The sequence below is a fragment of the Psittacula echo genome, assembly GCF_963264785.1.
Source record: "Psittacula echo genome assembly, chromosome: 3".
Lineage (NCBI taxonomy): Eukaryota > Metazoa > Chordata > Aves > Psittaciformes > Psittacidae > Psittacula > Psittacula echo.
The window spans coordinates 2,934,149-2,956,458 of NC_137736.1; the positions used below are offsets into that span (position 1 = coordinate 2,934,149).

The following is a 22,310-nucleotide window of genomic DNA, read 5'->3' on the forward strand; positions in this document are numbered from 1 at the left end:
ATGTAGCTAAAGCCTCTAATTATTGGGAGTAGAGTTAACAAAAAACCCCACCAACCAAGTAAAAACAGAACATTGAAAGGAAACAAATCAGCTTTTGTATTCAACTAACTAGGATAACTTTGCAGTTCAGTTTACTTTCCCTGAAGTCTGAGCAGCTTTTGTGTGAGTTCACTTGTAAGACTTCTCTGTACCAAGTTTGTAGGAGTTATGTACAGCTCATTATGATGTTAAGGTTCAGTATAGGTTAAGATTCAGTAGATTTAAATATTGCACATGGTTGATTTCTCAACAAAAGCATGTTTTTCTTTACTTCAGTGATATTACAGAACATGTACATTCTTAAATACTTTCCAGAACTGTACCTTGTGTGCCTTAAGCTAGAACACGATACTCAATTACTCCTTAAGAGTACTCTACCTCAGGCTTATTAGGCTAAATATAGCAATGGCAAGTGGACAGAAAATTTGGGCAGAATTCTGTGCTTTTCAGTTAATGTGCAAATTGTTGCCCCCTTTCCAATGTCTGTCTCAACAGTATGTGTTATTAGTTCAGGAGGCATGAGCAGACTGGCCAAAATGTTCTTGCATGACTCATGGATAAGTCATGGTAGATATTGTCTATATGAAAAACTTCAGTTTATTAGCTATTTTTTCCCCCTCACCAGCCCGCCTGAGTGACTGGCATATGAACAGTCTTGGTATAAAGTTCTGGCTTAGTTTGATTTATTTGTGCAACTAAATGTTTGTATACTATTGACACTAGTCAGTAGCTTTATACTGAAGAAATGGGTAGCTGAATCTTTAAATCGCTTGTTTGGGTGACTTCATTGACTTAGTCATGGTGTGAATGCTGATAAATCAATTGATGGGAAACCAAAAGCTTTTAACAATGGACTTACACATAAAGACATATAGGGAATTTTTTCCTGAACACATGGTTTCTCTTTTTTGTAGGAACTTGTGTAGGACTGAAAATGCAGTTCATGTCTCAAGTTGAATGACCTCTTCGTGTGTGTGAAAATGGATCTGCTAAAGTTTAGTCTTGAATCTTATTCCGTGGGTGAATTTTCGCAGTAACAGATTGAGTACTGATTTGATAACTGAAGAGCCTAGTGCTTAAGCAGCCTAATCCAAGAGAAGGAATGATTTAAGTTGCTGGAGCGCCTGGTTGGGAAAACAAGTCATGAACCAGTGATTTAATGGACTATTTTGTCCTAGTGGATTTCTTTTCTTGAAATAAGGTGGTGTCAAATGCTGAGCTCAGAACATAGTTGCTACTGTGGAAAGTATTTTAGGCATTGAATGGAATTATACAGAATATTAAGCAAACACTTGACTGTACTTTCTCTTGCCTATTAACTGTGTAAATACAAGAAGTTCTGGTGTGAAGACACTGCACTGCAGTATAGCAGAAGGACTGCTTATGTATGATGGTACATATCTCCATTGGAAAGTAGGATTTGAAGGTAAAATTGATTTCTTAGATTGACTGTCATTATGAAGATGGAGTAGTTCCTGGCGTTTTGCCATTTTTATTCTTGTTTATTCTTTGCTTTTTAGCTAGTTACTGGTATGGTAAGTGCTAGAATTTACGCTTAGGCATTTCTCCTTCAATTATCTTTATTAGGAATCTTATTTTTTGTAAGTACAAATCAGTGTAGTAGTTAAAGCTGAACTTTTCCCTGATGCTTTAGATCAGCAATTAAACTGCTAAAGTACCATGTCTGATCACTGTGTTTTCCTTTGGTTGGTTGGGGTTTTTTTTGTCCAGTAAATCTGAATACACACAGTACTCCTACCTAGTTAAATTCCCAAAAGATCTATACACCAGTTACACAATTATCAGGTCATTTGGATTATAAGTTGTATATTAGTGATAGTATTCTCTGAAGAGTGGTTGATCTGCTGTTTCTGCTTAAAGCGTGCTTTTGTAATGTCTCCACACTACTGTGAATCAGCTAGAATATGGTTATTCAGAAGGAAGTATGATTTCCTTCTGAAAAAGGCAGTCTGATTACTGAAGAAGGCTTAATGTGAAGACTCGGAGGCATAACCTTCTTGTGTGCTAGCTAATAATTCTTTTGTTTTTAGGTGCCTTAGCTGGACCAATTGTTGATCCACACGTGACAGCAGTTTGGGGGAAGAAGGTTGCACTGAAATGCATTATTGATATAAACGAAACAATAGCACAAGTTTCCTGGGAGAAGGTACATGGTAAAAGTTCACAGACTATTGCTGTTCATCATCCTGAATATGGAATATCTGTTCAAGGAGAATACCAAGGAAGAGTGTCATTTAAAAACTATTCACTTACTGATGCAACAATCATCTTAAAAAATGTAAGCTTTTCTGATGCTGGAGAATATATTTGCAAGGCAGTTACATTCCCACTTGGAAATACGCAGTCATCAACAACTGTAACAGTACTAGGTAAGTCAACTGCTATGAAAGAAGGTGAAAATAATAGCACAAAATTGTTAATAAACCTTAATTGTGTTTTACTTTTTAACTCAGGATCAATACCAAAAATGTGTTTGTCAGTCTTGCAGAACAGGTGTCTTGGTGTTCTTACTAACGTCATTAAGGGGACTTCTTTTGGCCCTTGCTGCTTTACAGCTTGCTTTTTGATTGTCCATATGTGAAAAAATAAATAAGCAGTTCCTATTTAGGCATTGTTCTCATCTAAACGTTTAGACAGTGCTTTAAAACTTAGACTTGGCAATGCTGATATTATGGACCTGTGTATGTGTGTGCTGAGAAGCTGCCAAACACAGCTTCAGCTACCACCTTGGCTAAATTCCCTTGTAAATTGTGTTGCTAATATGATAAGCTTATGTAGCTGCTTGGGGCTGGTGATGTAAACTGTTCTTTGCAGAGCGTAAATGTAAAGCAAAACTGTCTAGACTACTGTTGGCAGTTGTGGGAATAAAGAGGCAGTTTAAGCCCTTTGCTGGTTGTGTTTTGTCATGATGTGAAGCTTGTATAACTCAGTTTGTCACATAAAGTACTTTTGTCCATCTTGTTGAGGATTCAGCATCGCTATCATAAAGGACTAGTACTGAAGCACAGGTAGGCTTTGGTGGTAGTGCAGTATGAGGTAAAATGATTACTGTGTCTGAAACTTGAAAGTGTATTAATGATTCTCCCTCTCCTTGCAGTATTATACCTTCTTATAATAGAGTAAGTTACTTGCAGTATAAACACTAGTAGTCAGGTGATATTTTCTACAGCTGACATAGTCCTCAGCAAGTCTATTTTTGTAAAGTAGTGTGCTTTTTAGTACCTTCTTGGTCGTAGATCTCTGATTTCCACAGTACTAGAACACTGTGAGATTAACCAGATGGGTACAGCACAGTACATGAACTGGTTTTCACCACAAGGTGGGGCAAAATAAATGCATCAAAGCAAGTGGCTTAATCCAATTTGAAACAAGTAACCTGACCCAAGAAATTCTGTGATCTACTAACCATGTATCCTTATGGCTCTCTTTTCCATGTCTTCTGTCTGTGCTACAAATGGCTGTGTCTGAGGCTGTTGTAGTAATCTTCTGACTTCAGGTTTCTGCTGCTGTGCTTTATCAACATATAGTGGGAGGTTTTTACTGCTTTCTCTCATCTCTTCTAGTCAGTTCCTATTTCTTCGATGGTTTTTTTTCAGACCACATTAGTTGTTGTGTCCATTTTGCCCTTTAAATTGTAGGCTTATGGAGAGCCTGAGGAGGAATTTGGGAAACAAGTGTATGGCCTGTGTGTTACTCTACATTTGAAAAAGTTGAAGGACCACAAGTAGTTTAAGATAAGTATTAACAGAAGTTGCAGTTTGAATATGCGAAGTAGTATCTCATGCATATGGTGGTCCTGGTCATAGATGTTTTCTCATCATTGATGTAGATGGTTGCTGATAGCTGTAAGCCTCTCAGTGCCTTGGTATCTCAACCTCTGAGTTGTAAAACCCAACTGCTACTTGCAAAGATGCCTTGTCATCATACTGACTAATTGGCTTGCCTGTGTAGCTGGGTAGCCAACCCACTGTTGGACTTAACTATGTTTAGTGGCCTTGGCAGCACATGTTTTGTCCTTCTGAAAACTTTTTGCTACACTGACATGTAGACTTACACAGTAAAAGTACTGGGGAAGGAATGGTTGTCAGAATATGCATGTAACTGAGTAATTTTTGAGCTGTTCTGGCCTGAGCTCAGCAGTCCCAAGCTCAGCAGTCTAAAAGCATGGAATAGCTCCAAACAAAACTTAAAATCTGGTCTAACATAAAATCAACTCTATTCTGACTGCTTTCTCCCACTGTTCTAAAAAACTCTTCCTTAAGTGAGAGAAGGGAAGTTCATGTCTTAGGTCTGAAACTGTTTCCAGCCCAAGCAGCATTGCCTTTTTTCCTAGTCCCAGTTCCTATTTAGCAAAGACTTCATTTCCTTCCTGTGTGTAGTAGACACCTTAATTACGCTTGCACACTTTCAGGCAGAGACACTGAAGACAAATGAAGGGGAAAAAAAATGACTACGGAATAATAAGTGTGTTTTTGCCCCAGTACCCTGATTGCTTAAGACCGTATTTAGGACTTCTGTCTTATGCTACTTAAGCACCCAAGTTTGATGACTTTGCTCACTCAGATTGCTTTGTGTAGTGCTTCATGTTTTCTTAAAAAAAAGCACTGTTAAAGAGGTTAAGACAATTAAAATGCGAAAAACCTTTTCTGATCAACAAATGTATTGATCTTCTTGAAAACTTGGCTCTTCAAACTTACCTTGTTAAATGAGGGCAAAAAATCACATAGAATTTTATGTCAAGCTGTTTCTCAAGATGCTCAACTGGCCAAAATGGTGTTTGAAGGCAGAAGTGATGGTGTGTGACAGAGTGGCTTGCAGAGCTAATGTAACTTTAATGTCACTAGTTTGAGAGCTTTCCATGAGTGTTTCAAAGGCTTGGTTCAGTTTGACTTCACTGTGTTGCTAAGCTAGATTTCTTAGAGTATTGATAAAGTAGACCTCTTTCTTCTGCAGACTAAGTCTTAGCAGTGCTACAAGTGAAGAACAAGCTACACAGATAAGAATGTCAAAGGTGTAGGTCTGTCACCATGAATAGATCTTAGACACACTAATGGAGAAAGTCTTACAACAAAGAATTAAACGTGCAAGTCAGTGTAGAAAAAACATACACGCAGTTCTCATCAAGTAATGGTGGTTAAAAAATGCTAGTTGATTAAATGTACACTTTTATGTGCAATATAATACTTTGGGCCAAGATATCAAGTAGATAAATTAGTGAACTGACTGATCTTAATAAAAGAAAAGAAGCAAACCCAAGTCCATAATAAAGCATTAATTAGTGGGCTGGAGAAGGTATGCAGAAACATAAGGCTGCAGGTTTAGAGGGGGGAAAAGAAACAAAGTAGAAATACTGTTTTGGAAAGAAGTTAGTCAAGTAAATGTCAGTTGTGATGTGGAAGGGACTGACAATTCCCAGTGTCATGCTGTTGCCAAGGAATTAGTGAATTTAATGGTAAGTGGAAATAATACTGTTTGTGTTGTAATCCTGCCAGTTTCATCCAGACCTCCTGTGCACAATGGCAGAAGAAAATCACTTCTAAAACTAACAGGCAGTTGAAAAAGGCTTACGAAGTATTTAAAACCACAGAGAAACTTTGAGGCCTGGAAACTTAAAGCAAAAGGGTTTAAGGCTCTTGTTTTTATGGATGCTTTGTTATTTTCTTTTTCTATAAAGAAGTACAAGGACTTGAGCAACAAGAGATATCTGTCTGTGTGAAGGTAAGGTGAATCTAGAGTAAGTAGGGTTAAATTAGGTATAGTGGCCATGAATCAGTAAAAGAGCTAGCACAGATGTGCAAATTAGTTGAGGCTTCCTAAGTAGCTGTACATCTACTGCTTGTAACTCAAGTATTATTCATGCTATAATAAGATATATGGATAGGATGACCCATGTGTAGTGACGCTTTGACATAAACAGACTGAATGGACACAGTTTATCTACTGTGATTATTTAAAGGGGGTGGGGGAACTCAGCACTGTCCTTGATTTCTTATATTGTGGAAGCAGGACCCTTCTGATTTTGAATCTTTGCGGGACTGAAGGGCTTCCTCTCTCAAACTAAGCATTGTTCCCACCATCTTTGCCATTTGACCAGAATGGAGCATAATGTTTCTACTGGTGAAGCAGGTTCTTTAACGCTTTCTCAGACTTGATCATGTGTCCCCTACCACCATCACTGTGATCTAGGGAGGTCTGTACAACAACTTAAGTTACAATTTGGGGGAGAAAAAAAGAAAGGCCAGCCAAAAATCCACAAAAAGCCACCAAACCTTCAAACCCCATTCTTTGGGTAACCTTTTTTCCAAGTTGAAAAGGTATAACTTTTCCATTGTTAGAGGTGAGATGCCGGTGGCTCCTTGTAATTAGGGGATTCATTCATTAGGTATTTATATTAATTGATGAGTGAAACAGCTAGATGGTAGAAATGAGTACCTGGGGTTTTGCTAGGTTTGCTTCAGTAGCTGGGACTAAGTGGCACTGAGCAGTTGATTTCCTCTTTGTAGTATGTGGCTATTTGGTTATCTTATAGTGGGTGCATAGTCTAAGAATCGTGATTTATGGGAATGTGACAGCAGAAGTCCAGCCATTTCTGAAGTATAAAACAACTGAAGCACCAAAACACATTGGACTGGGAATAAGTTAATTATGAAAGGGAGTAGTTCTGAATAGTTCAGTTTTGCGTCTTTCTAACAAGTATAAAACTAAGAATTACACAATGAACTGAAAGGGGCCAATCTCACAAATTTCTGATGCCACTTGAGAAAGCAAAGTAGGCTTTTTTCCTAATAGTTAAGTAAATTTTCAGAAGGAAATTATCTAGGGAAAAATTAGGCTTTTAAATGAGTTTATATTCTGTTCTCAGGCTGCTGTTATTTAATGCTTTTAAGAGAGCATGTCTTCAAATATGGTAAGTGAAGCAGCATACCTGGTGCTCTGCTTTGGGTCTGAATGTATCTCAACCTTAGTGAAGACTTGCTGGCTTATGTGTCCCTTCACAAAGGGGTAGAGGAAAAAATCTGGAATAGTAAACTTCCATTGGGGTTTTTTGCTTGTTAGTTTTTAATTAAAGGAATAAGATAAATGAGACTTTATTTCCAGCTGAAGTGATTTGGGTTTATAAGTTCTGGCTTGAAAAGGTAGTGGTAGCTGCTATTTTTAACTGATTTCACTGTGATGTAAGTCTTGGGAGGGGGAGATATAGCAAAAATGGTATCATTATGCTTGTAAGACAGCATGAATTTGTGTGCTTACTTCTGTATCTCTAATACTGCAGAGGCTATTGAAAAGGTTAGTAGTGATTTGAGGGGAACAAGGCAGTAATGTTTATATTTAATCAGGGAAGATAAATTGTGAGTCAGATTGCTAAGCTATGTAGTATCAAATTCTTCACAGTAGGTTTTAAAGGCTTTTTTCAATTGTTAGAATGGGTTATGTACATCAGATTAATTATTGAAGTTCATTGCAGAAAGGTTTAGTTGTTGCTAGCAGGGGATAAAATATTGAAAGAAGCTCTGTTAGAGATGTTTTCGATCTAGAAGAGTAAATGTAGAACTTTGTAGGAAAACCCTGCTGTTGGTGTGTTTATGGTAAGGTCACTATCAAATCACAGGGAGTAGGGGTTCAGGGAAACAAAGCAGAAAATAATCCACCCTCAGGATCTGCGCAACCAACCTTCAGTTTGGTAATGAGGTATATTCTTTAAGCACTTCCAGGCATAGAACAGAAAACACTGACTTTTATAAGGTTATCCATTTAGCAGTTGCCTTTCCTTTTAGTGAGCAAATAATAAACGACTTTACTCAGATGTGAGCAATGTTCAGAGACTGAGCAGAAAACAACCAAAACCTGATTCAGGCACTGAATTCACTCAAGCTGAAAATATTTGTTACCCATTTACCTCCTGAAAGTATAGGTAGTTGAATTATCTTCCCAGGTATTGGAAACTCTACTGCATTTCAAGATTTCAGCTTCTTGGAGAAAATCTATGAACTACATTTCTCCTTCTATGATACTGAAAGCCACGGAAGTTGGAAGAGTAATCTGATTTGTTATTGGTGAGGGCTCAACTGAGGTGTACTCTAAAGCAATGTAGTTTATGGTGATGATTTCACTTCAGAGGACTCAGCCTTATTAGATTGAAAGGCAAGGGTCATGTAATAGGCTGGTATGCTACTGGGGAGCAACTATCTTCTAATACTGATTACAGAAATGGGCCATCCTTGGTTTGTATCTGGAGCACCACAGGGTATTTCTGACTTAGGCTTGCACAGGGCTGGAACAGATTTCTTATTTAAGGAGAAATCTCAATTTAAACAAGCTTTTCATTCCATGGCTCTCAACAGCAGAATTGTACATCAGGAATCCAACTTCATTTTAGAAGTAATTGTGTTCTCTAAGCCCCCAGAATTTACAAGGGTGAGCAATGGATTCACAGGGAGGTCAGATCCTTCTCTTGAGTCTTGGACATAGTATTAAGTTAAAATTTCTTGCTTCTGTAGGGATTCATTTGCAAAATATGTATATATATATATATATATAGACAGGATTATATGTATATATAGAAAAAATTATTTGTATATCAAAACCATACAAATTCTATGATTTATGTCTAATCTGTATTTTTATTTGTACTTACTTGATTTTATATATATATGTGTATATATAAAACTTCGGTAGAGGTTAAATGTCCTTTTCAGCATGGAATCAATTTATATTGTTCTGAACAACAGGAGCTTAAATTCTTAATGTCAGGTGTTACTTAACTTAGTGTTTTAACTTTGAAATGGCACAAACCTAGTAGCATAGATTAATACTTGAAGTGTAATGCTGTCACTGCATTAACTGTAGAGAATGAGCAGCATGAAACTTTAATGTGGACAAAGGTGAACTGTATCAGAAGGCCAAAGCTTTGTAGAGTTATCTCTGGTATATGACATAATCTTATTTCTAGGATATCTGATTAGAGTGGACTTTTGCAAATGGATTAGTTTTATCCAAGATGTGGAGTCTTGTTTCAACTTACTGTTTTTCCCTTTCCTAGTTGAACCTGTTGTGAGCCTAACGAAAGGACCAAACCCTCTAATAGATGGTGCAAATAGGACAGTAGCAGCCACTTGTACAGCAGCCACTGGGAAACCTGCTGCAGAGATTGACTGGGAAGGAGGTCTTGGTGAAATGGAATCCAGCTCTACTTTGTTTCCAAACGAAACGGTGACAGTCGTAAGTCAGTACATGATTGTCCCTACACGATTTGCAAGAGGAAGACGGATAACTTGTGTTGTGAGGCATCCTGCTTTGGAAAAGGAGATAAGATACCCGCAAGTGTTGGACATACAATGTGAGTATTTTCTAAGGTAATTACTGCTTGGTATATATCCTGTAACCACCCTCTTGATTGCTATATGCCTTCCACAGAAGAAGAGTAGCAGTTAGTATAAGGAAAGAAAGAGGAAAGTTAAGCTGTGTAGGAAAGCAGGTGATAAGAGGTAGATCAGGTAGGAATAGAAACCTAGGGTGTCTATTAAAAAAAGAAACGAGTTAAAAATAGAGGCACAAAGCTGGAATACCCTTGTTTCAACTGTTTGTTTTGGATATTGGCTGAAGGGTAAACAGAATTCACAGTTTAGTTTAACATTGAAAAGGTTACAGAAAAAACAACAAACTAATTTATCTGTAAACTGCTCATAATGCCTTATGGTTTGAGCAGCACTAATGAAGATTGATGTTTGAGATAAGTTGAGAGTAGGTCTTATGGGGATCAGTAAGTTATTTTCAAATTGCTAAGGTTTTTCCACTCTAATTAGCATAAGGAAACAAGAACATAATATATAATGTCCTAACACTTGTTGTTCAGCTTCAGATTGCTTATGTAATTCAAACCTGTACCGGACTTGTTTAACCAATCTGTGGCTTTAAAACACATGAATACAAAGTTAAGTGGCTTACAATGCTGCTTAGCTAAAACCAGTTAAGATATTTAAGCTTTAAGCCATTGATCTGGTTTTTGTTAGGCAATGTGTATGTGACCAAAGTGACCTATTTACAAATTCTTCCTTCTTGGTATCTGGTCTCAGCTGTGTGCTGCTTTTAAGTCCTTAACTCACAGAAGTCTGTCATTGCAATTAGAAGAAACGTAGTGGCTGGAAAAGAATTAACTTTGTGCTTTTGGTTTGACTAGAATATCATGTGGGTTTGGGTTTTTTCTGTTTGTTCAAGAATCACTTATTCGGGCATAAAATAGTGAGTAGTGCTGATTGAGTTTTCAGTGTTGAAATGAAGTTGTAGATTGAAGTGCCATTGATACAGAAACAGAAGCAAAGGTTGATTGTTCCCCTATTGTCTCAGACTGTGTAAGAGAATCAACTTCCATATTTGAAACGAGGGGCAAGTTGGTTTTAAACTTACTTTTATCTGAACTGAGTGCTAAGGCATGTTTCAGAGCTTTTGACAGAAGTGTATGGTCAGCAGCAGAGCAGCAAGAAGCAGAGTCTTGGTTCTGTTGTCTTCCTTCAGTCCCTCCCTTATCCTTACAGTTTTTACAGCTACTCTATCTGTACATAGGGGATTATACCAAATCACGCTGATAGTTCTGTTCTCTGGGTTCTGGGTCATGGAATATTTCAGCTGGGTCTCGCAGGCTTATTGAAAGTGGCTTCCTTGCTTTTTAGAGCCATAACATAATTCTACATTATGATGCTAGTGGGTAACTGTTAACCTTTTTAAGTGCCATCTCTGAACTCTTTGATTTCCTAATTACCTGGCTTCTCAAAATGCTGACTCTGATCCTTTGCTGCATCTTGTTAGGGAGCAGTAGCTCTAAATTACCACTCCTCATGTCCAAACAAAACCCACATTAAACTGATTCTTCTGAAGTCCTCTCACTTTGCCTAAGTGCTGTATGTTCACGCAAAACACAGTCGGACAGTTGCACAGATTAAAACTATTGACTGTTCCCTATCTGTTCCACTGCTGCATATTGTACTGGAGTTGGGAACAGTGTTGGCATTTTGTTGTTGGCTTTCAGGTTAAAAAAACAAACTAAAAAAAACCCCAAATGACCAGCAACATCAAAAAAACCCCCGACACCACCACAAAAGAAAGCCCCGACCGAAGTACTTCCCAGCAAGCATAGTGACCAAAACAGAAGCCATCTTCTGCTCCATTGAGCTGATCATAATGCAGTTCATGTTTAACGAAAACATTGTGATTGTTGATAGGTTAAACCTTTTATTTTGTCAGATGCCCCAGAAGTTACAGTAACTGGCTATGATGGAAACTGGTTCATTGGAAGAGAGAATGTTCAGCTCAGATGTAATGCTGATGCAAATCCATTACCTATGGAATTTATGTGGACCAGGTAAATATTTTTAACAAGGGGCTTGGCACATGATTGTAGTGGTATAATCTTTCAGCTTAAACACCTGTTTTGAAAACAAGAACTATCTGACTTGTGTTGGGTTGTCGTGGTGTTATCCAGCATTTTAAAAGGGTGCAAGATGTGTATGTATGAATATGGGTGAGTGGATATATTGTGAGTACACAAGCCCGAACACTGTCGTTGCTGTCAGGATAAAATCTTCTGTAGTTACTAAATAAAATAGATTAAACTGTTCATCTTGCAGTATAGAGTGCAACACCCAATAGATCTAGTAGAAATCCAACTATTATTAATTCCTTTTAAGTATTCAAGTAGTTTGTAAACACTTCAACAGACTTTTTGTATCTACATTTAAAAATTAGGAAATTGCAGTTGAGATGGCAAATACTGCTTACTGAATTATAGTATTGTCATGTCTTTCAAAGCTGCTCAAGCAGTTACCAAGGCAGATAAATGCATTGCTTTGCTTAGTGATGGAAGCGAAGTTTAAGAAAGTAACTTAAATAAGAGCTGCATTTCGTGAACATATGGATTGGGTGGGTCCTATTCTTAAATTTACTGCTTTGCTTCTGCAGCCATGGATGTAATTTGGGCAAGAGACAGAGGAAGACAATAAAAGCAAGCTTAGATCAGAATCTGTCCTATGAGGAAGAAAAAAATCAAATAAGCCCAGCTATTTTAAATTGATTTGTTGCATGTAGAAACACAGGAAATAGCTTTCCTAAGGACAGTTAAGCTATGTTGCAGTGTTTCTGTTGATAAAATCACAGGAGTATTTACTGATATGAAGCTCTAATTCATTTCTCTACCTTCTCAATTTAGCATTTAGGAACAGTAGTCATAATATGGTTTAAAAACATTGTATTGATAAATATGGGATTGCTTAATGGTCATTTCACAGGAAAACAAAACAACTGACTCCATGGTAAAAGCAGCCTTTGAAATCTTAAATCAGTTGCAGCTAACTCTAGTCAGAAGGATGTGGCTGTGCTCAAGTTGGTTTAGGAAGCTTTACCTATGTGCTACAGTAGGCTGCCATGCCCATTCTGTCCTTAGCTCAAAATCCATGTGATGAGAGATCTCTACACACAATAATTCTTAGCTGTTAATAGATAATTAAATAAAAGCAAAATGGGATGCAGTGGCATGAAATTACACAGGTGTTTAATGGACAATCGTCTGTTCTGTTATAATAGTTCCAATGCCTTAGCTCATCCCCTTTCTCTGTTAACATAGTTGTTACTGCAACCAGGTGCAGAATGCTAAAGGAAAATTAGACTTCCCCCCCCTCCGACAGTTGTTTCCCCGAATATATGACCGAGCAGCAAATATATGACCAAATTTGGTTTCACTGATGGAATTTAGGTGAGAAATTATGGGGTTTGAGAAAAGGCAGGTTGAGAGGGAAGGAACTGCTTCAATTTAGGCTTAGAAATCCTAGTCACTGTCCTGTAAATTAAGCATACACTGACAGAAGTTGTAGAATGGTTGTGGAATTCCAGGCTGGAAGGGTACCTCAAGAGTCATCTGGTCTAACCTCTATCTCTTTTTTGCAAAAACACAGTCTAGACAACATTACCCAGCACCCTGTCTAGCTGAATCTTTAAAGTATCTAACCTGGGGGAAACCCCTGTTTCCTTAGGGAGACTGTTCCAGTGGTTGGATCTTCTCACTGTGAAAAATGTTCCCCTTGTGTCCAACTGGAATGTGCCCAGTAGTACCCATTATCTTTTCCATGTGTCTCCTTGTTCACTCATATTGAGCTTTCTGCCTACCAGGACCCCCCGCTCCCTTTTGAAATCTGAGTGAGCTGAAGTTAGATCTGCTAAAATCTTCATCTTGGTACTGTCCAGCCATATCCCGAACTCCACAGCATTGCGATCACCATAGTCAGGGTTATCACTCGCCCAGATACTACAAAGCAAGTTTTCTTAACTTGTGAGTAGCAAGTCACAATGAGCCCCAGCAGGGCCTCATTCCTGGTTGGCACATCTAATGTCTACATGAGGAACAGTTCTCCCTGCATATTCATTGTGAAAGCTAAACTGAATGCAAAAGAGCAGACATATAATTGACAGCACAGTCTAAGTGCTGCTTAGTTTGACTGTTACTTCTAGAGCTTGAGTTGGGTTGTCCATTCAAGTTCCTTCCAGGTACTGTTTTCTTAACTGTAGTAGTGTTCATTTGTAGACTTTGTAGCTTTGGTGCTATCAGCAGATTTGACATTGAAAGGATTTGGCACACATGTAATGCTGTGTGTTCAGGTGGACACTGAGAATATCCAATGAAAGGCCACTGACTGCTGGAGCAGAGTGAAAAATTGACTCTCTATGCTATTGCAAATATTTTAAACTAGTTAAACTTTCAAATGAGAGTCTTTATGACTGAATATAACTGTTCTGTTTTAGGTTGGATGGACAATGGCCTGAGGGATTGCTAACTGTTAACAATACTCTGCAGTTCAGCAGCCCTTTGACTTACAACTACACTGGGACTTACATCTGTAAGGTGACTAATGCCCTTGGTCAAAGAAGTGATCAGAAGACCATCTACATATTAGGTAAGTCTTACTTTCCAGCGAAGACTTGGAATTTTTTTGGCCAGTGGTTGAAATAGCTAACTGAAGAGCCAGTTGATGTATAAAATATTTACACCTTTAAATTGCATGAAAAGCTATTGAAAAGACGGATTTGAGATACAATACAGCTTGGGATTAAACTGACTCTTCCGTAACAGCAACATAACAGTGGAAATCCTGAAGGTTGAGGTAGTTCCCATAGTGTTTCTAAGATTACTACTTTCTTTTGGTATGTGAACTTTGTGGGTTTTTTTTCCTGTGTTTGGCAATGCATACTGACCTGAATAAACAGGAACTTGTCTGTTTTGAAAGCACAGATGGTAGTGGGAGGGGAACAGCTACAGTTAGAAAAAGAGGCTCTGCACTAAGGAGGTTATTTGATTAATTTTTATTTATTATGGCTGTTTTCTCAATGTGTGTATCGTACTCCACTTACTCATTGTCTGCTTTTCTTGGGATGCAGATATCTATATTTAATCATAAAATATCTCATGCAGATGGCTTGCTGATTTACTTAGTGTAAAATGGCAAATCTGTGTGTCTGTTTAGCACCACTGCTGCTGGAAAACATCTTCATGTCTGTTAACACAGTGTAATTAATGTTTTACTGTGACACCTTCTTTGTGAAAGAGCACATGTCTTAGGATATATTTGAATAGTGCTGCCCAAGTGTGAAGTAGCTCTCTGGATTTCATAATGGGTTAGCTAAATTAGCTAATACCTAGCTTGATCAGTAAGTGCTATTATATTATCATTTCTTAAGGAGGATAAAAACCATGAAAAGTAAAATTTCCTTCTGCTGTATGGTGCTGCTGCTCTTGAAGTTCTTGACATCACTTATTCCATGATGTGAATTGCTAGAGTATGTGTTAGCCAGTCACAGGATACAAATGTATGACTTCTTTGTAAGAGCTTAAAGCTAGATATGAACACTTAAGAGTTGAAATGAAAAGGAAGACTTAAGACTGAAACTGAAAGGTCAGGATGTCTGAAGCCATATCTGTCAGAATTCATATTTGATAGGTTTTTTGCATGTTCAGAAACAGAAGATGGCATTTCAGTGAGACTGACATGACTACACTGCAAGCCTTTGTGGATAACTCATCAGTTCTAATTAACTGACTAGTTAATGAGCTAGTTAACTGGGAACTCCTAAATAGTTTGAGACCGTGGAATTATTTGTAACAAACCATGTAAAATTCCTGCTATTAAGACTGTTTCGTGTGCTGCAAATGAATACAGAAGTCACTTCTGCAAGAAGTTGCTTTTTGATGCTTGGTTCTAATGCTTCATTTATGGAGAATTCATGGCTGTGTAACAGTCACAGAACAATCAAAAAGGCTGTCATGTAGTAAGAATTATCAAGAAAAATAAATAAATACAATATCATCATGAAATAAGTCAAAAGGTTTCCTGGAATGTAACATTTAAATACACTTATTCAGAAAGTAACACTATAGCTGTGTTCTCAGCGCTATCCCAACTATCCTAATACGAGGAGGGGGAATGTTTTTCAAGTCCACCACTTCTCCAGTTGTCAGTTCTGTGTATATTATCTGCTGTTAGAAAAGCATGTAACTCAAGTTTTAGGATTGTCATGCATGATAATACAAGGCTATCATTTGAGTTATGTTAGTGACTAACAGACTTAAATGGATTAACAGTGGAATCATATATCATGCTTCCCAAAATGAATTAAGTTCTTCAAAAAGCAGAACAGACGTACATGCTAGTTGAGCTCTGGTGATGGCTTATGTTCTGTGGCAAATGCAACATAACTTACTGCAGAAATAGTTAAGCTGCAGTAGTTGGTCTTTGGTGTGGACTGGTGGATACTGTTTGTGTGCTGCTTTTCAGTTGTTCAGCAACTCTGTTTTGCTATAATAGCAAAACTCAGCTGTTTTTATTGAGTGCCAGAACTGAACCCCAGCTGGGTAGAGATTATATAGGATCCTGCTTCAAAAAATTGTGGACACCAGCAAAAACAATTACTTTAGCTGACATTAAAATGAAGTTACACTAAAATTAATCTTGAAATGTGTGGTGTGATCAATAGCTATGAAAAACACAGGTGGTTTTTAGGCAGCTTACAGTAAATCTGATGCTGTATATCTACAGCTGCTCAGACGAGTCGTGCACGTCAGGTTAATGTCAAGGGAAGCATCCAGCTCTGTGCTCTAGGTAGCTTAGAAAGGGTAATACCAAAATGATTAAAAGCACTGTGATTAAGTTGATTAAAATGAAAGAGGTAAGGCAGTTGTAAAGTGTAATACCTGCATTATTTCATATATCAACATTAAGCAAGTTTTATTGAGAATAACTTTTCAGTGTGACTAGTTCTTTAACTGAAATGACCTTAAATTTATGTACGATGGGTAAGTGACTGCAGAATAGCAAGAATGTCCATCATAAATAATAACCATATTTATGATAACTAACATAGGAAACAGAGAGACTGATACCAGGAGTACAGAAAATAGGACTAAAATAGTTATTTTATGTCTTTGTTTACCAACTTATCATTTTACTTAACTGATCAGATATGTAGTAATGGTGAACATGGCAGTGCTGTCCTATAGAACAGTCGTTTAATTAGATTATATTTCTATCTTAGCTATTTTCCACTGTGTAAAACCTGGCAGAAACATAAAGCCAAACTTGGAAATTAGCAGACAAGTGTGTATGATCACACTGTCTTCCAACTTTTAACTATGAAGCTGTCAAAAAGGATTCATGAAGCTAATTTTTCTGAACAGTCATGGTGCTGGTACTTGTAAAGCTTTTTAACTGCTAGAAAAAAGTAACTACGACGTTAAACTGTTGTAAGATTTCAGTGTTCAGCTGAGCAAAAAATGCTTTAGGTCCTAATATGCGTTGTTGGGGAAAAAAAGGTGTATTTTTAATAAGTTCTGTTTGCAGGTAATATTCTTCAAGCAGAATAGGGAAATACAAGTAGATGACAGGGACTAAATGGTACACTCACTTGCTGTTATTTACAGGAGATGATATGTCCTTGCAGGAATAGGGAAATACTAAAATGGTGTTCAAAGTTAGAGAGTTTTTTTAATACTGGCTTTAAGGCACAGATACTTCTTACTAGTTCAGTGATGGTTTGAAAGGATTGTTTTTATAATGCACAGCTATGTAGAGTTATCAAGCATCTACGTAGCATCTAAGAGAAATTTAGCAATAACAGCAGGTTAAGAAGTAGAGCTATGTTTACACAAGGACATATCTACATGTAATGCATATGCAGGCGGATGCTTTTCACTTACTAAAATAAGAACTGCAAAGAGAGAAATCTTGTCATCTGTGCTAAGCCAACTCACTTTCAGGTTATATGTAATTGATAGTCCGTCCTTGTATTGTAGAAGGCAGAGGAAGGGATGTGGGGGTTGAAGTCTGGATCTTAAATTGTGTGGCTTCGTTTTGTTTGTTAAAATTGGAAGAATTAGAGTTTGTATGGTTTCAAAAGCCATGATAGACTTTGACTGTATTAATATGTAACTTGCCAATGTGCCTTCCCTTCCAAACTTTTGGTTCTATAATGCTTTCTGACAGATTTGAACCAAAGGAGGTGTGTGCCAGTATTTTTCTTCCTTATTACAGAGCTGGTCGCCTTATCCCTGAAATAATTCCTAGCAAGCTAAATCAAAACTGGCTTGTAGTTTAAAAATACTGTGTTGTGTAGATAATTTTTACAATGGTGTGTGCTTCTTGGTACAAAAACAGGACTTAACCTAAAATTTTGGAGCTAATGGTGTGGTTCTAAGGATGATCCATCCATCTCCTTGCCCATTTGTCTTTCTAACACATGGCTTCTTGTTGGCTTTGGATTCCCATGGAAGCCAAGATGGGTCCTGGACATGTGAATGAGGATGTACTGCAGGGGGATTGAGGTGGATAGATGTAGTGTTTGGGGACAAGAGATGTTTCATGTGGTCAGATTTCTCTATTAAACTTAATTGTAGAAACTCACCTGCCCATGACAAGCTGTTTGTATTGCAAGAACTGGGAAAAGGGTACTGAAATAGTCATTTAAGGTAAACTTGAAAACACCAGACTGAAGCTGTTGAAAGTTGGTACTGACTTTCATTGGAAGAGTGTAAAAGAAATTTTCCTTAAGTAAGTTTTTAAGTTGAAGTTTTCCTTCTGTTACTTAACTGCTTTGTTTGAGAAGAAATTAGAGTTTCATGTGAAGTAAAGAACAGATCTTGCTTTCCTTGGTAGAAAACCATCAAGAGCTTTGTAACAAACTAGGAAAACTTGTCATCTTTTTATGTATGGAGGGAACTGGTGGGTTTAGTCTTTCATACCAGAAAATAGGTCTTTGCTTTCTTTAGTTATGTCTCCTATTCCTATTTCAATAAAGTTGGTAGCCATGTAATAGTAGATAAAAGTTTTTGTGGGTCTTCACTTGTTCTCATCATTGCTCTACAGGGTATATGTAATAAGGATTTGAACATGTCCTAGAACATGGTAAGGGACAGAAATGGAAATCAAGAAGCTTTCAACCTAAAATCAGATTTTTTCAGCAGTTCTGCCACTTTTGTCTCCTTGGCCTGCATGGGTACTTCAGAATGTTGCTCTGGTTAGTGCAGCAACACAAACCTATGTTAGTGAAAATATGACAGCTGTTAAGCACTGCATCATAAGAAAAAAGCTGAAGAAAACAGTTGGAAACTGATGTTTTTGAGCCAAGTGCCGTTTGAAACAATATCAAAATGATGTGCTTAATATTTTGTGCTGAACATTCAGAATTCAGGTATTGGTGATGATGTGAAATGTTATAATTAAACAGTTTGTTGAACAAACCAGAGTGGCATTTCCATAATTTGGAGCTAATAATTGAGATGTGATTTGCAAGCAAAATGTTGTGGAGTAGAGGTAAGGAACTCTGCCTCTTCTGGTCTTGATGTTTTCTGTTTGGGAAACTTGCTTGGTGCAGGAGTTAAAAAAGGAAGGGGGGGGGGACTCCAGCAAACACTAAAATAAAGAAACCAAACACCAGCACCACAACAAATTGACTCCATTAAGAAAGTTCAGCAGCTAACCTCACATGAGTTTAGTTGTAATTGGCTGTATAAACAAGGAGGGGCAGTTGTTTGTTGTTGTTGTTCAAGAATAAAAAGTACCGACAAAAATAGGTGGTAGAAGTATGCATGATTATTTTATACAGGAATACATATATGCAACACTGATACTACGTTTGCATTGGATTAGAGCAATGTTAATTAGTGCTTGTAGGTAAGACAGCTGGACAGCCTGACAAGTGGTGGAAGGAGCAAGTTTTGAAGGAAAAGCTTTTTGTAAAACACTGATGTATTAATATATTAATAAGAGTGTAATTGCCTCTGTGTTTTTCACATGTGTGATTGTTAAACTTGCCAGGATGCAAATACTGCATACTTGCGAATGGTTATTTTATACTGTGGACGTGGAGGATAGGACTTAAGACCTCTTACCAGAGGAAATAGATGGACAATTACAAAGTTGGTTTAAAAAAACAAAGTGTATATATATAGCCTGGAAGAAAATATTGCTGGTGCTGTCTGAAATTGTATCTAAAGCTAACAAATCCTGTGTCTAAAGCAAATAAGTTTTCAAGGAAAAGAGTGTTGAGTTTAACTTCTTGACCTATGGATTTGTGGGACATGGGAACCCTGGTAAACTTGGATACCTTAATCTCTACTTCTTCATTAAATGAAACTCACTTTAAATCAGTTTTTACTAAAATCACAATCTGAATTCCTCTTGTTCATTTTGGTAGTGCATCTTCCTTGTTCAGTTTTCTGTCTTCTGTCGAATTAATTTCATTTATGTATAGCTCGCTAACAAATCACCACTTTTACATAGTCAAGTAATATAATTATGTGCTTCAAAAATCTGCGTAAAACTTTACTTATTGTGTCAAGCCTAAAATGTTGTGTTCAGCAGTGAAGTGCAGTCTGAAGTATGATCTGTAGTGATCATGACCATAGTGGCAATTCCGTCTGTTGTGAGAGAATTGCATGTCTGTCTCTGAGTAAGATTAAAAATCATATTTATGAATCTTTAAAGTTATGATTTGTCAAATAACTGGAAACTTGATGTACCTCCAGTTCTGTTTTAGTGGTGGTAAATCTAGAGTGCCTTTGCAGTAGTAGTAGTTCCATGGATCTTGCTTACGGACATTTAACTAAGTAATATGACATAATGAGCTACTTGGCTATCCATGTAATATTCTCTCTAAAAGACTCAAGCTATAACAACATGTTTAGTGTTTGCTCTACTGATTTTAAAGTTACTTTGCATTGGGCAAAGCAAAAAAGCCTGTTCAGTGCAGCACAGAAATGGAAACTGGAGTTGCATGTAACACTGTGATTGACTGGTATCATCTCAGGAGGCTTTCTGTGTCTTCAGACCTTGGTTTCAATCTTGTCTTCTGTACAGATGCATGCATCTCCAGTAGACCTAAAGAGCAAAGGAAAAAGTTGAGTGCTGGAGAAGCTTTGTATCTGGCAATCCCTTGTTTACGTGCATAACCTGACATGAAATCAGTTGATATTTTATGTTGAGGAATTAATATGGACGTTTATTTGTGCAGGAGAGATTAAATTGCTTTTAGGAGGAACGCACAGAAAAAAAATTGACTTCCAATATTTCAGTGGTTTTCGGTTTTAAATCCTGAAAGCTCTTTGCTCAACATAAATGTTATTTTGAGATTAATACATGCCATTTTAACTATGCTTCTTTCGCTAATCCCCAGGTGAAGCTGAGTAAGTTCTATTAATGCAAGAAATGTTTTAGGAGAGAATAGCTTAAAAATCAGTAGTTCATGTACTGCTGACTGAGCACAAAACTCATAGTTTTTCATTCTCATACTTAGAGCCCTGAACAATTTCTGAAGTGGGAATAATTGACCCTGTGGCATAATAAATTATTTCGATCCAGTATTCCTAACTGCTGGCTTGAAAGGTAAAGAACTGCTTGGATTTTTCCTAATAGACAGCTTTCGTCTGTGTGGGAGGTAAATAATGAACTTCAAACAGTCAACATCTGAGACGCAAAGCTGCATCTCCTTACTTTGAGAAGGACAAGATGTCTACTTAAAGATAATTCTTAATACGTTATCTCCCTGTACGTCCTATTTTGCTGCAGCATAGCTCAAACCCACAATCTTTTGGGAAGTGTAAGACTTCTGGTAGAGCTGTGAACTTGAGAATGAAAAACTATTCCTGTAGAACATACCCATCAACTGCTTTCGTATAAACCCTTAACTGATTTAGCTTGCATTGACATTCTGTGCCTTTTCTGTGTCTTGTCTACTTCTTTGCTCTTTCCATTAGATCCTCCTACTACTACCACTCGACTGCCCACGGTTCCCTGGCATCCTTCGACTGATGGCATCACAGGTTTAGCAACAGAACCTAGAATAATAGATTTCCCAACATCAACCTTGCCAGCCATGCAGGAAGACACTTGGGGTACTGTCATCGGTAGTGCGGTGGGTGGGGCTCTCTTCCTCATACTTGTCAGTGTTCTGGTTGGAATCGTCTGCTATAGAAGAAGACGGACGTTCCGTGGTGACTACTTTGCTAAGAACTACATTCCACCATCAGATATGCAGAAAGAGTCTCAAATAGATGTTCTTCAGTCAGATGATGTGGATTCTTACCCTGACAGTATAAAAAAAGAAATAAAGCATCCAATGAACAGCTTAATATCTAAAGATTATTTAGAAGACCCTGAAAAACCAGAGTGGAACAATATAGACAATATTAACAGGTACCAGGAACGTTATGAAAGACCAATGGATTACTATGAAGGTGGAACATTGGGAATGAAGTATATGGGTGGTGAATGTTATGATGACAATGAAGAAGACTTTGTTTCTCACATAGATGGCTCGGTAATATCTCGAAGGGAGTGGTATGTGTAGTAACAACTGAAAACTAAACATGTACCTACAGTTCATTTCGTGGGGTGATGGCTTTCAGATTGTTTATACTTAACAAGAGGAAGAATAAAGTTTTTGAAACTGGGTTGGTTTTTTTTTTTTCTTTCCCAAAAGTTTTTATATTGTGACTTACCACGATGGAAATACTGAATCTGGGGAAAATGTATTTGAGCTGCTTTCTTTCCCAATGCTGTACTACTGTTTGAGTTTTAATGCAGAGTTGCTTATATTGGTCTATCTCAGAGGTAAAAAAGGCTAAATTAAAGTTGCCAGTCAAATTGTTTAAGAATAAAAAATGGCTGTCTTGGCTCTCTGACTTAAAACCAAGTTTACCTAAGGCAATGATCAAATATAAT

General features: G+C 37.5%; 1 protein-coding gene across 1 annotated transcript in view; it reads left to right on the forward strand.

Annotated features, from left to right (window-relative positions):
* NECTIN3 (nectin cell adhesion molecule 3) overlaps positions 1-21,936 on the forward strand; it is a gene marked incomplete at both ends in the record, with an annotated part of 34,175 nt that extends 12,239 nt beyond the window's left edge. Inside the window, 6 exons of the mRNA XM_080612681.1 lie at positions 1,560-1,574; positions 2,091-2,429; positions 9,101-9,279; positions 11,277-11,416; positions 13,846-13,997; positions 21,344-21,936. Of these exons, the coding sequence (XP_080468807.1) occupies positions 1,560-1,574; positions 2,091-2,429; positions 9,101-9,279; positions 11,277-11,416; positions 13,846-13,997; positions 21,344-21,936 (1,418 nt within the window). The remainder of the gene's footprint in view (positions 1-1,559; positions 1,575-2,090; positions 2,430-9,100; positions 9,280-11,276; positions 11,417-13,845; positions 13,998-21,343) is intronic.
* Between the last annotated feature and the right edge of the window lie 374 nt (positions 21,937-22,310).